Consider the following 12343-nt stretch of genomic DNA (forward strand, 5'->3'; position numbering starts at 1 on the left):
TAGTTGTGGGATCGCGTTTTGAGGATTCATGTAGTTTCAAACAAATCATTCGTTCAATTGCAATAATACATAACTTTGATATCAAGATTAAGGCTAGTGACAAAACACTAGTTATTGCTACATGGTCATATCGTGGTTGTCCTTGGAGGATAAGAGCTTCGTTATGTTCTGATGGCCATTCTTTTGAAGTAAAAAATTGCATCCTACACATTTATGCCCATGGATGAATAGAGCTGGGAACAAGCAAGTTGCACAAGACAATATATAGGGTTTAGTCCGAATGTGGAATGCACTTATCCGAATGTAGATTATTGGGTTTATAGCAAGTATAAATTGAACATTATAGATTACAATGACAATATATAGGTATCTCGCGGTTTCGCATTAATGTCGGCGACCGGCTCGAACTCATTTCACAAATCGAGGATACATGTAATTGCAAATCAAATCTTTACAAATTTCATTTATATGGACAAAGCATAAATTATTAAACGTGATTTAGACCGAATGTGGAATGCACTGGTTTTATGGAGAAGAAAAATGAAAAACACATCTCTTAGTGTCATTTTATCAAACACCTGTCATGCAACATTCAAAATACCCTTATCCCTACCGATTTTGGCCAAATAAAAAACGGAGAAGCAAACACATACTAAGAGATAAGCAAACACATACTAAGAACACATACTCTTCAAAATATGGATAAGCAAACACATACTAACACATTAGGTATGATTTCAAAAAGCATACAACAACAACAACAACAACAACATCAAGCCTTTATCCCACTACGTGGGGTCGGCTACATGAATCCTTTTTCTCCATTGTGTCATATTAAAAGTCAAATTCTCGTTTAAATCTAATAAAGAAAGGTCATTCCTAATATTTTCTAACCAAGTCTTTTTAGGTCTACCCCTACCTTTCTTAACATAAGTCAAATCTAATACCTCTACTCTCCTAACCGGGTCATCACAAGGCCGCCGTTTTATGTGACCAAACCATCTAAGGCGACTTTCTCTAATCTTATCTTCTACTGGAGCTACTCCAACCTTTTCACGTATATGCTCATTTCGTATCCTATCTCTAAGGGTAAAGCCACTCATCCACCTGAGCATCCTCATCTCTGCCACACTTAACTTAGTATTATGCTTCTCTTTTAAAGGCCAACATTCGGCACAAAAAGCATAAGACAAATAAAAAATGCATACTCTTATCCTTACAGATTTTGGCTATAATACAAAAAATCAGAAGCATAAATAAATGAACGAACCGAAGAATGAGGATGGTGTAAAAACGAAGAATGGGGATACTTCACACGGCAAAGGAATGAGGCGATGGTGTGCAAAAGAATGAGAGGCGATGGCGTCGAAGTATGGAGAAGAATAGGGTGGTAGAAAATAGAAGATTTCGCCTGGCAAAGGGAGGCGGCGACTTCGACTAGGGCTGCTAAACCTTGCGAACTGAGCAGTCGAGCGGGATTTGACGGAGAGCAGAGACAGAGTGGCCTTTTAGAAATGAGAAAAGGTTTTTAGTGGTATGTGTGTAAATATCATAGTTTAGGTGTTAAATAAGTAAATATCATAGTTTTAAGTGGTATGTATGGAAAAATCCCTATATTTTATTGTGAGGACGGAGTGAAATGACAAAAGAAGAAGAAGAAGAGAAATAATGAATTTTAGATTAAGAAGCACTAAGATGTTCATAAACTAAGTTTGAGTACAAGAAAATTTTATATAACTTGAGCTTACCACGTGGCCCTCTATTTATAAATTTAGGTTAGTAGCTTGAGCCTTACATAATTGACTATATATATTGCTATATAAAAAATAAGAAATAAAAAATAGGTGGTTTAGCCTATTTTTTTCTTTGCAAAATATGATTTTCAGGCCTTTAGAATATCCAACATGAGGAGTCTATTTGTTGAGCTAATGCGAAGTCGTTAATTTCTCGTACATAAGTTGACAAATTACTGATTTATAATTTCTTGTGCGAAGAGAGTCATTATTAACTTAAGAAATCGCTAGGGCGTGCTGACAGGGGTGGAACCCCCTTTAGGTCGGGGGGGGACATGGGTGGACATTAAAAAAATAATTTTGTTATATTATTCTTTTGGTAATTTGTCCCCCTCTATTTAATTTTTAGTCTTTATTACAAAGTTTTAAAATACTATGATTGTTTGGCAACCCCCGCGACCTGATCGGGCAAGTTGAACTCTGCAAAGGGGCGCTGTCCCCTTGGACCCCCGATATATCTACGGAGCATACAACGATCAAGGATATGAACAAATAAAGGTCACTATTGACCCATTTTCTTGTAATGAAGGGTCGAACCTAATTTGAGGCAATGCCAACCATTACTTATATATTTGACCCTTGCGTACTCATCTGTTTGGGATAAATTCATAGTTCATAGACACCTGCCTGGGTTTGTACACTTCATTAATTCTTTTTTAATCAAAGATTGAGTTAACTTGAATCGGGCTGACTTCACTTGAAATGAGCCGACTTGACTTGACTTGAAATGAGCCAAACTTAATTAGAATCTAATTTTTTTGGATAACTTAATGCTCATTATTACTTAGTTAACTCAACCATGGTTTGTAAAGGTTTATCATAAATGGTCAGTTACATCCTCTTGTTTCTTTTTTCAAAATTGTTGGAAGCCATTCGCTCTAATTTTTGGAAGTTATTACTTTTAAGTAAGATCTATAATCTATATCCAGCTTGGGCTATTTTGTTTTGGAAAAAAAAAAAAAGACGAGGTTACTTTGATTAAAACTTTATTAGAATTAGTTTAAAAAAACTAATAATAATTAATTGATTATTCATATATTATATTTATTTTAAAATAAATCAAAGAGTATATTAACATTTGTCATCATCATGATATTCTGACATAATTTCATCCTTTTTTATTTAATTTTTTTTAATTATAAAAATAAGAAAATATCTTAATTATTTTTTATTCTAATGAGAATGATCATAGCTCAATTTAATCTTACATAAAACAAAATAAAAAAAATTAGAAACAATTTTCACTACATAAAACAGTATGATAAATTTTTTTAAGCAAAAATATCTGAGAAAATAATTAACAATTTATGTGAGATATGTGAGATGTTGTTATTCACTGAATCTTTGTATTTAAAAGAAAGAATAAAATGGTTGAAATGAATATTTCTTCCGTTTCAGACCATTTGCAGTACTTAATTGAATAATGGTTACTTAAAAATATAGAAACAAAGGGATAATATAATGAATGATTCCTACAGCAGAGTTTCAAAGCTGCACGGGAAGGAAGAAGACAATGAAGAAAGAGTTCACGGATTTGGCATTAAAGAAATACAGGAAGGTCAGTACAAAAAATGACGCAGAACAACATTGATTTTTATTCATATCAACTTCACATATGTACAAAAGAAGATGGGTGTGAATGCTGTTACAGAACAAAAAAGCTGATGCAAATGTTAATGGTTTATTAATGCTTAATAAACCGAAAAAAAATTTACCTAACGACTCAAAATTCAATTTTTTTTAATGCTCTAAAGAAGAAAAATGAGATCCAGTAAAATAGAACCCATCTTCAGTTAGGTTCCAGTTCTTCAGCTTCAGATTATGGTGCGGTGGGCAGGAAGTTTGCTCCTTGGATTCAGTTTCTTTACCTCTTCACTTGGATAAATGTATATCTTTCTCACCATGTCACAGAATTCCCTACAGGAATCACAAAATGAGCAAAAGAGCAGGCAGGAATAGCAAACAAGGAGATAGGTTTAAGGAAACTTACAGCCATGGATCATCACCAACAAGCATCATATCACCCTCGTCATCAGTGAAAACAAGTTCCCATTTTTCCCTCTGGCAAAGCTCTCCACTGATCTCAAACATCTTTTCTAGTTCTGATATCAGGTCCTCATACCCTCCAAGGTTCATGAGGTCCACAGCTCTACCAACAGCAACTCCATGCATGTGAACCTTCAACATTTGCGTTCTGAATGTTAGAAATACAACAAAGAACTTTGATACAAGAGCTAATTTGCAGAACTTTACCTTAATCCGGGTTCTGGTAGCACTGCTTGTCCTGCTCTGGATCTCCTTCTGAGAAACCTGAACCACTTGCTTTGAACTCTTTGAAGTTTTCGATAGTTCAGAGAGTTGATCCGAATCCTCCACACAAGTTTTTTGAACTTGAGGTTGCTCCACAGCTGCAGCTTCAGGTTTCTTGTCAATGGAGGATGTTGAAGGATTGATGAGATTACCCAGATTGATTCCAAACACGTAGGCACAGCAATTTTCAGATTTCTCTGTCGCCATAGAAACTTTTGAGTTTGGATCCTCAACTATGTGGCCGGGTATTGAGTGTATGTTAGGAACGGTAAGCTTGGTCTCCTGAGCTGATTCCTGAAATAACTTCAGGGAAGCTTCGTTGTAAGGTGATGTCAAACTCGAGAAAGAAGAATGGTGCTCCTTCAACCATCTATCACTGCTGTGAAAATTGGGTGTTTTGATTATGATACTCCCCTTATCCGCCTTGGGTTTTGATGGCCAGATAACTGGTGTGGTTAGGGGACCTAAATCGCATGTGCGAGTGCTTGCTGAGTACCAAAAACGTGAAGAGGCCTCTGCAATCCAGCAATAAAAACACGAAACTTGATCATTAAAATCTGAAAAAATAAAGGATCTTCCACGAAATTTTAATTCTCAAAGCTAATACGTCTTCAAAACCTGGAAGTAGGGGATCTAAGAAGTCAGAAGATGGCCTGGGTCTTTTGCTCTTGGCAGACAGAGGCTGAGGTACGCTGACAGTAGACGTTAAGGGGTTGAAAGGTTCAATTTCCCATGGAGAAACCCTGTCAGGTCGCAGAATATTGGTTTGTTCATCCCATTGAACCTGAATGGAGAAAAAATATCTTGAAAAATCTCCAACATACATTAACGGGCAAAAACAAAGGTGGAAAGAGATCATGATCTTACCTTTAGTTGTCTCCACTTCGAACCTTCCCACTGTGAAGACAAGTCTCCAACACCAACAATAGTTCCATTGTACCTAAGTGAAAAGAATAACACAACCAAATTCACATTCAAATCATGACAATGTGTAATTAAAGCTAATAAATTTCATCTATTAGTTCAAAGAAAGAAGAAAACATAAGATGAGATAACGCCGAAGCAATGAACAATTTACCTCTTTTCTGGAGTATCTTCTCCTTCAAATCTCATCATAAATCTCATTCCCAGGGAAAACTTATTATTCATAGCTTCCAAATATTTGTTCACACCAACAATGAATTGACTAACTCTGATTAACCAAAAATAAATTTCATTTCAGTTAATTTAGAGAAAGACACAAACTTCAAATTATCTGAAAAAAGAAAAAAAAAAATCTAAGAAGAAATCTTTCCAACCTTGGTTTGTAACACACAGTGAACAAGGTTTGGGTTGTCACAGCATGTGATGCTGTAGCAAGCACTCCAAGATGCATGCTTTGACTAGAGATCACAGATGATGGAATTGTGCTATGCTGTCGAGAAGCTCGCTTAACACCTACTCTCAATTCTCCATTCTCTCCTCTACATATATGATATCACAGTAATTTAAGAGTTCATCTAATATAACATAAAGCCTTGGAGGCAAAACACAAGAAGAATTAAAGAAAAAATAACATTTTTTCCTCAGATTCAGATACTGTGCAGTTTATCTAATATCACAAGGCATGACAATTAGAAGACACTTGTGATCTTAGAATTTAGTACCTTAAGAAAACAAATGCATCGCCAGCTACTAATCTCTTAGAAGTGACAAAGGTACTCCATCCTGTCGTGAGCAAATGCCTTCGAGGTTGTCCTGTGATCAGAAAATAATGAGAAACAAGGAAAATAAACTCTTCATCTTATTTAGATGCAAGCTCTAATTAACATAAAGGAGCATGCCCACGTAGCTACAGATTCAAAAATTACCTCTAAAAATGTGTTTGAATCGCCATTCATAGCCATGAAGGTCTTTGGCAGATAGCTCCTGGGTTGGAGTTGGCTGTGACATATCCTGAGTAAGAAGAGAAGAGGAAAAAAAAACAAGAGAAAAAGAAAAAATTTATGAGAACATGAACAGAAAAAGATGATGCCTTTTCTGAAAGAAAGAAATGGAAAAAGAAGCAACCAGTGGGGGAAGGCACTCATTGGCATGGCGACGGAGAACCGAGAATCCACCATGTGTGCTAGTATCAGAGGCAGTCAGAATTTTGGAGAACGAATTGACCACCGGCCTCTTTGGTTCTGGGAGAGAGGGGTCTGGTGTAGTGAGCTCGTTTTGCTGTAGAAATTAAGGAAAACAATTACTACTTTTAAACCAACAGGCAAAGCCAAAGATCAAAATATCGGTTAGATGCTTACATCTGCCTCTGGAAGCAACGTGATCTGTGCATAAACCTCGTCTGTTTCATGCTCAGCCTATATAACAAATCAAAGTAAAAGGAAAAGAAACTGTCAAAATTTACTAACTTCAGGGGAGAAAAAAACATTTGATTCAGAAATTTACAGAGTACAAATTAACCAATTTAAAAAACTAAGAATAGGAAAGCAAAAGGGGAAATAGAACTTACCTTGAGCTCTACGTATAGAACGCGACAAAGAATCTTGGATCTTCCTGAAGGAAGATTGAAGAGTGGAATACGCTGATCCAACTCCTGATTTGTCGATGCTTCTAACTACACATCCCATTGAAACCCCAAATAAAACACAGAACCTCATATTGAACACAGAGAAGATAAAGGACAATAATGGAAGAAGGAAAATCCTCACCTGCTCCATGTGACCTTGAGCAAAATAATAAACCCTCTCATCAACGCGAGGTATCTCGACCAACGGACCCGCGCAAGCCCTCCATAGCTCCTCGTACAAAACATCTCCCACCATCCTTCTCAAATGCTCAACAAGACCATCAATTTCCCAAAAAAACAAGAAGCCACAATCAACCTTCCTCTCAGATCTCCCGCGATCTTTGCCCTCTCTGCTTAACAACCGAACGAAGCTCCGGTTTCTGCTATTATCCTACTCGAGCAACCAGCCGTTCTGTCATCTCGCCTTTAATGGCCACTACTCGCTCTCCACAAACCGGAAATCACCGAATTCGCTTCCGTTTCCTCTGAAGGCGAAACCGTCGAATTCGGAATCCAAGCCCAAAACCCACACCTTTCCGCTTCACAAGTCCCAATTTTACCTCTAAAAATCTCTTCTTGCAGCAATGTCACTTACTTTCTCTCCCCAACACGTGGAAGACGAGAGGATTCGATATCATAGGAGGCTTTCATAAAACCAGGCTCGCCAAATCGCTGTAACTGCCTTCTTCAATCCTTATTTATGGCCACGACACCCACTCTCGCAGCAGTGCGATGCGTTTCAGCTCACCTTGGTGACGTTAGTGTAGGTTCACCGGAAATGACCGTATGGAACACGACGGTGCGGTGTGGCGCACGGCGCTACGTGATTTGTTTTGCGTGATGGCGGCGGGTTGCCGTTGGCCCATAGCTCTGTCAGATAAGAGAAACTGCCATTGGCCATAGCAAGTGACGGCGTTAGATTGCCGTGTCTTCCCCCAGGCCGGCAGGTTCGTTTTTTGGCTTGATGCGGCCTGCAAAACCTAACGGGCTACCGTATCCAAATAAATAAATAAATTTAATAATAATATCTATATAGAATCACTAATTTAAGTTATTTAGAGAATATATCGAACTAATTATGAAGTTTAACTGACCATAATTATTTAATCAGCAAAAAAGGAGAAGGAAAGTTATATGGTAGTTGGATTTATTTTGCTATATAATTTTACTGATGTTATCTAATTAAGTCATTATAATTATTTTTATTTGTAACTATTTGCCTCGGCTCAAGCTTATGAATAGGTGTTAGAGGAAGATCATGAAATATAAATCATTTGCATAAGTTTTATACTTCTTGGCAATCAAGAGAAATCTTAGAATTTATAATTCTTCTTTTTCTCTTATTTCAATCCATTATTATCGATAAGTTACCAATAACATCATCCATGAAAAAAATTTAAATCCAATAGTCTTTAAGATGCATTGAGTATGAAAAAAATGTTTGGAACAACAAGATAAGCCATTAAACAATAGTGTGACGTCTCAAGATCTAAATGTAGAAGAATTACTTATTTTATGTCTTAATTAAACTAGTAGAGCAATTATCTACACAAACAATATTTCACTATAATCAATATTCATCAAAATTTATTTATACTAGCTAGAAGCTTAATCAATACATCCTGATTACTAAAGAATGAAGTAAAAATATTGCACACATAAACTTGCAATCCTGAAATCATATTAGTGAGCTGGATCCCTACCTGAATATAAAACATTAACATTGTAAAGTGAGCAAACAACTCAGTGTGTTAGCATAACTTATAATTGACATCAATGCACGATAGTAGAAATAATTCTTTTGATCATGCAAGCACCGCAACACTTAAAACCCTCGGCACCACAATGCTCACTTATACCCTTGTAAACCCAATAGCTTGACATTGCAGTACTTAACAAACAAAACATCATAGAGCTTCAAGCGAAATTTTTTAGATATACATGAATTTTAGTGAAATTTAAAATTGTGGCTAATTAGAATTATTCAATAAATTTAGGAGTATATACTAAAAAACCACTTTGTATATGAAAAATTCCAAATATGACATTTAAATTTGTCATTAGTATTTAAATTTGAGAATACAAGCTTCAACCCTAGTAATTAATGCACTTATCTCCCAAAAAAGTGTTAAAACTCTTCAACCTTAAAGGCCGGCCTTGATGCATCAACCTAAAGTAATTAACATATATTTTAAGGAGGTTTCTTAGGTCGGTGTGCAATAAAGTTTAAAATTTCTCACTATAATTTTTATAATGGATACATAGATCTAATGAATGTTGTCAGTGTTCTTCACTATGCTGAAGGAGTTCATACTGTTTTTGGCCTCTTTACTCTTTCTGGGAAGTATAACATCCTTTATGAAGTTCAAGTGGTAATTTATTAGTGCTCAAAAGCCCTTGAAGAATTATTAAGCTTTATTAAAGATTATCTACGTATGAGTAAGATAAACATTTGAGAAATTTTATAGTTTATTTTCAGTTTGAGAATTTTGAAGTTGAAGATTTAGTGTTAATTCTAATACAAGCCATGCTTACTAAGGGTCTAAGAGAGAGATCACTTAAACTAGAAAATTTGGATTTTAGAGTAGAAAATATTGCAATCAACACCTACATAATCAAATATACAGATGATAGCAATAAATATACATAATGAAATTAATTAATGATTTAATAGGAGGAAGTTATAAGGATGATAGTGACACAAATAATTTAGTGTACATGCAAATTAGATATGATATGCTATAAGATTATTAACCTAAAATAAGTACAATTTACTGTTATTCAACTATGATTACACATACTTATTATCAATTAAGTTGATCCTATAAATACAATAATATTAAGGAATGATATTGAATGATTAGTTAAGCTAGTCACAAGTAATTTGAAGTATAGGCATAATTATAAAAGATCAATGTAATATCCTAGCTTATATTATTAATTTTATCATATGTTAAATTTAAATGTCAACATAACAAATACATGAACAACAACTGGTCTTTATCCCTATTTTTTCCTAGAATATTTGCGGCGATAGAGAAATATATAGTTTAACATCTTAACATTGTGCGAAGATCCAGTACACAAGCACATGAAAGAGATAGTATAGCATTCATAAGAGACACCTGAGTTTTTACATAGAAACCCCTAAAAAGGGGAAAAAACCACGGGGTCAGAAAGAGCGTAGTTTGAATGAATCCTCTAGTATTTACAATCGATTACAAATGAGGCACTTCCTTGGGAGAAGGCCTTGGCTTGATGTCACAAATGTACATTATATAGAGCGCATTACATGGTGGGAGTTACAATAATCAACATAGACATATTTGTTTGTTCGGCAGGACCATAGTCTATAGGATAGAGGTCAGAAAGATCATAGTAGGATATAAAGATTTGAAGGACTGTAGTCGACAGGAGACATGGGTCAGAAAGACCATTATCTGGCAAGGGAGGTTAGAAGGACCGTAGTCGGCAAAAGACCGGGGTCAAAAAGACCGTTGTCTAGCAATGGAGGTCAAAAGATAATAGTAGGTGAACGAGGTTAGAAAGACCATAGTTGATAGAAGACAAGGGTTATAAAGATTGTTGTCTAGCGATGGAGGTCAAAAGGATTGTAGTAGGCAATAGAGATTGGAAGGACCGTAGTCCGTAGGAAACTGGGATCAGAAAGATCATAGTATCAGAGCGATACTCTAGTGGAACTCTAGGCATCAAGTGGTGGCCTGATAGAAGTTTGTGCCTTAAAGGTAGTCCGACAGAACTCTAGGTATCAGGTGGTGGCCCGATAGAAGTTTGGACCGTAGGTGGTGGGCTGGTAGAAGTCTGCGCCTCAGGTGGTGGTCCGATAGAATTCTAGGACTCAGGTGGTGGTCTGACAGAACTTCAGGTGTCAAGTGGTGGTCCGTCAAACGTTTGAGCCTCAGGTGGTATTCTGATAGAAGTCCGAGCCTCAGGTGGTGGTCCGATAGAACTCCGGGCATTAAGTGATGGTTCGATAGAACTCTAGGCATCAGGTGGTGGTCCGATAGAACTCTGGGCATCAGGTGGTGGTCCAGTAGAAGTTCAGGCCTCAAGTGGTGGTCCGGTAGAGGTCCGGACCTGAGATGGTGGTCTGATAAAAGTTTACTCCTCAAGCGGTGGTCCGGCAAAACTCTAACGTTAGGTGGTGGTTCAGCAGAACTCCGAGCCTCAGGTGGTGTTCCAGTAGAACTCTGAGCCTCACGTGGTAGTCTAGTGGAACTCCGAGCCTTAGGTGGTGGTCTGGCATAACACTGAGCCTCAGGTGGTGGTCCAGTAAAACTCCAGGCCTCAAATGGTGGTCTAGTAGAAGTTCAGGCCTCAAGTGGTGGTTTGAAAAAACTCCGGTATCAGGTGGTGGTCCGACAGAACTGAGGGCATAAAGTGGTGGTCCTGCGGAACTCAGGGCCTCCAGTGGTGGTTTGGCAGAACTCAGGGCCTCTAATGGTGGTATGGCAGAATGTAGGGCCTCTAGAGGTGGTTCGGCAAAACTCAAGGCCTCTAGTGATGGTCCGACAAAACTCAAGGCCTTAGGTGGTGGCCCGGCGGTGCTTAGGGCCTCAAGTGGCGATCCGATGAAACTTCAGGTGGTGGTCGAGGAGGAGCGAGGAAATAAGAGCGATCTTCAATCTCTCTCTTGTTCTCTTGCTTGGAGCCCCCATTAAAGAGGGAGGAGGGGTATATTAATAGATTTTCGAGAGTGATATGACCCATAAATAGGAGGAAGATCAAGGGTAAATAGGGAGTGGTTTGGATGAACATCCGATGTTGAATCCCTTGATCGTGGACCGTTCTTTAGACATTTGAAGCTCTTAAAGATGTCAGAATTCTATGATCTTGGGCTCGCTGGATTGGACTCGTCCAGTCACTCGATTCAACTATAACCATGTCATGTTTGGAAACTGTTTGGTATTCCAAATTGTGGTTTGAACCTTCCAACAGTGCTTCGAGTCCTCAATTCAGAATAATTTGGGCTCAGATTGAGTCAAATTTGGTGTCGTTGGGTTTGTATTTTCAAGACGTTCAATTCGGCTATAAGTTTGTTAAAATCGGAGCTAAGATGGTACCAATTTTAATTTTGGAAGTTTCCAACTTGATTTTTCCTTGAAATTTGTGCCCGATCAAGATATTTTTTAATGATGTATCAATCCCACTACATAGGGTTGCATGGCTACATGAGTCTTGATATGCCACCAAAAATAGTCTTGATCAAGCATAAATCTTGAGGCATATCCAAGTTAGAAACATTTGAAATTAAATTTGGGACTATCCAAACTCTGACTTCAACAAACTTAACGCAAATTGAAAATCTAAAGGAGATGAAACCAATGACATTGAAATAGGTTTGATCCCAAATGGGTCCCAACCAAGGGGCCAAAGAGTATTTGGTAGGTTCAAAGCATTAATTGGATAAGCAAATGATCTCCACATATGACATGCTTATAGTCGGATCGAGTGGCTCAACGATACGAATCCAATGAAACTAAGATCACTTAATTTTTACATCATTAAGGCACATAAAGGCTTGAAAAATATGCCATAGTTGAGGGAATCATTATGGCCTTCTGATTGAGCACTTCAAACCGGCCCTGAATCTTCTCCATATTTATAGAGTGTGCCACTCATAAAAATATATAAATATATCACATTCTCTATATGAGGGGGAACTTTGACT

The 12343-nt window shown here is 37.3% G+C and overlaps 1 protein-coding gene across 1 annotated transcript; it reads right to left on the reverse strand.

Moving 5' to 3' along the window:
- Window positions 1–3356: 3356 nt before the first annotated feature.
- Window positions 3357–7326, reverse strand: LOC110112351 (auxin response factor 11). The gene is made up of 13 exons (XM_020844547.2): window positions 6794–7326; window positions 6595–6699; window positions 6386–6442; window positions 6153–6305; window positions 5954–6038; window positions 5750–5840; window positions 5402–5566; window positions 5182–5295; window positions 4971–5043; window positions 4722–4887; window positions 4047–4618; window positions 3784–3971; window positions 3357–3710 (listed from the first exon to the last, which is right to left on the reverse strand). Exons 1-13 carry the CDS (start codon window positions 6905–6907, stop codon window positions 3608–3610), a joined length of 1986 nt encoding a protein of 661 aa, XP_020700206.1. The 5' UTR covers window positions 6908–7326; the 3' UTR covers window positions 3357–3607.
- Window positions 7327–12343: the final 5017 nt, after the last annotated feature.

Source organism: Dendrobium catenatum, unplaced genomic scaffold, assembly GCF_001605985.2.
Source record: "Dendrobium catenatum unplaced genomic scaffold, ASM160598v2 fragScaff_scaffold_665, whole genome shotgun sequence".
Taxonomy (NCBI): Eukaryota; Viridiplantae; Streptophyta; class Magnoliopsida; order Asparagales; family Orchidaceae; genus Dendrobium; species Dendrobium catenatum.

Coding starts and splice junctions, on each gene's coding strand:
- LOC110112351 (XM_020844547.2), bottom strand. CDS start 6,907: ATGGTGGGAGATGTTTTGTACGAGGAGCTATGGAGGGCTTGCGCGGGT. Junction 5,044..5,181: donor GAAGATACTCCAGAAAAGAG/GTAAATTGTTCA, acceptor CTTTTCACTTAG/GTACAATGGAACTATTGTTG. Junction 3,711..3,783: donor GTTGGTGATGATCCATGGCT/GTAAGTTTCCTT, acceptor TGATTCCTGTAG/GGAATTCTGTGACATGGTGA.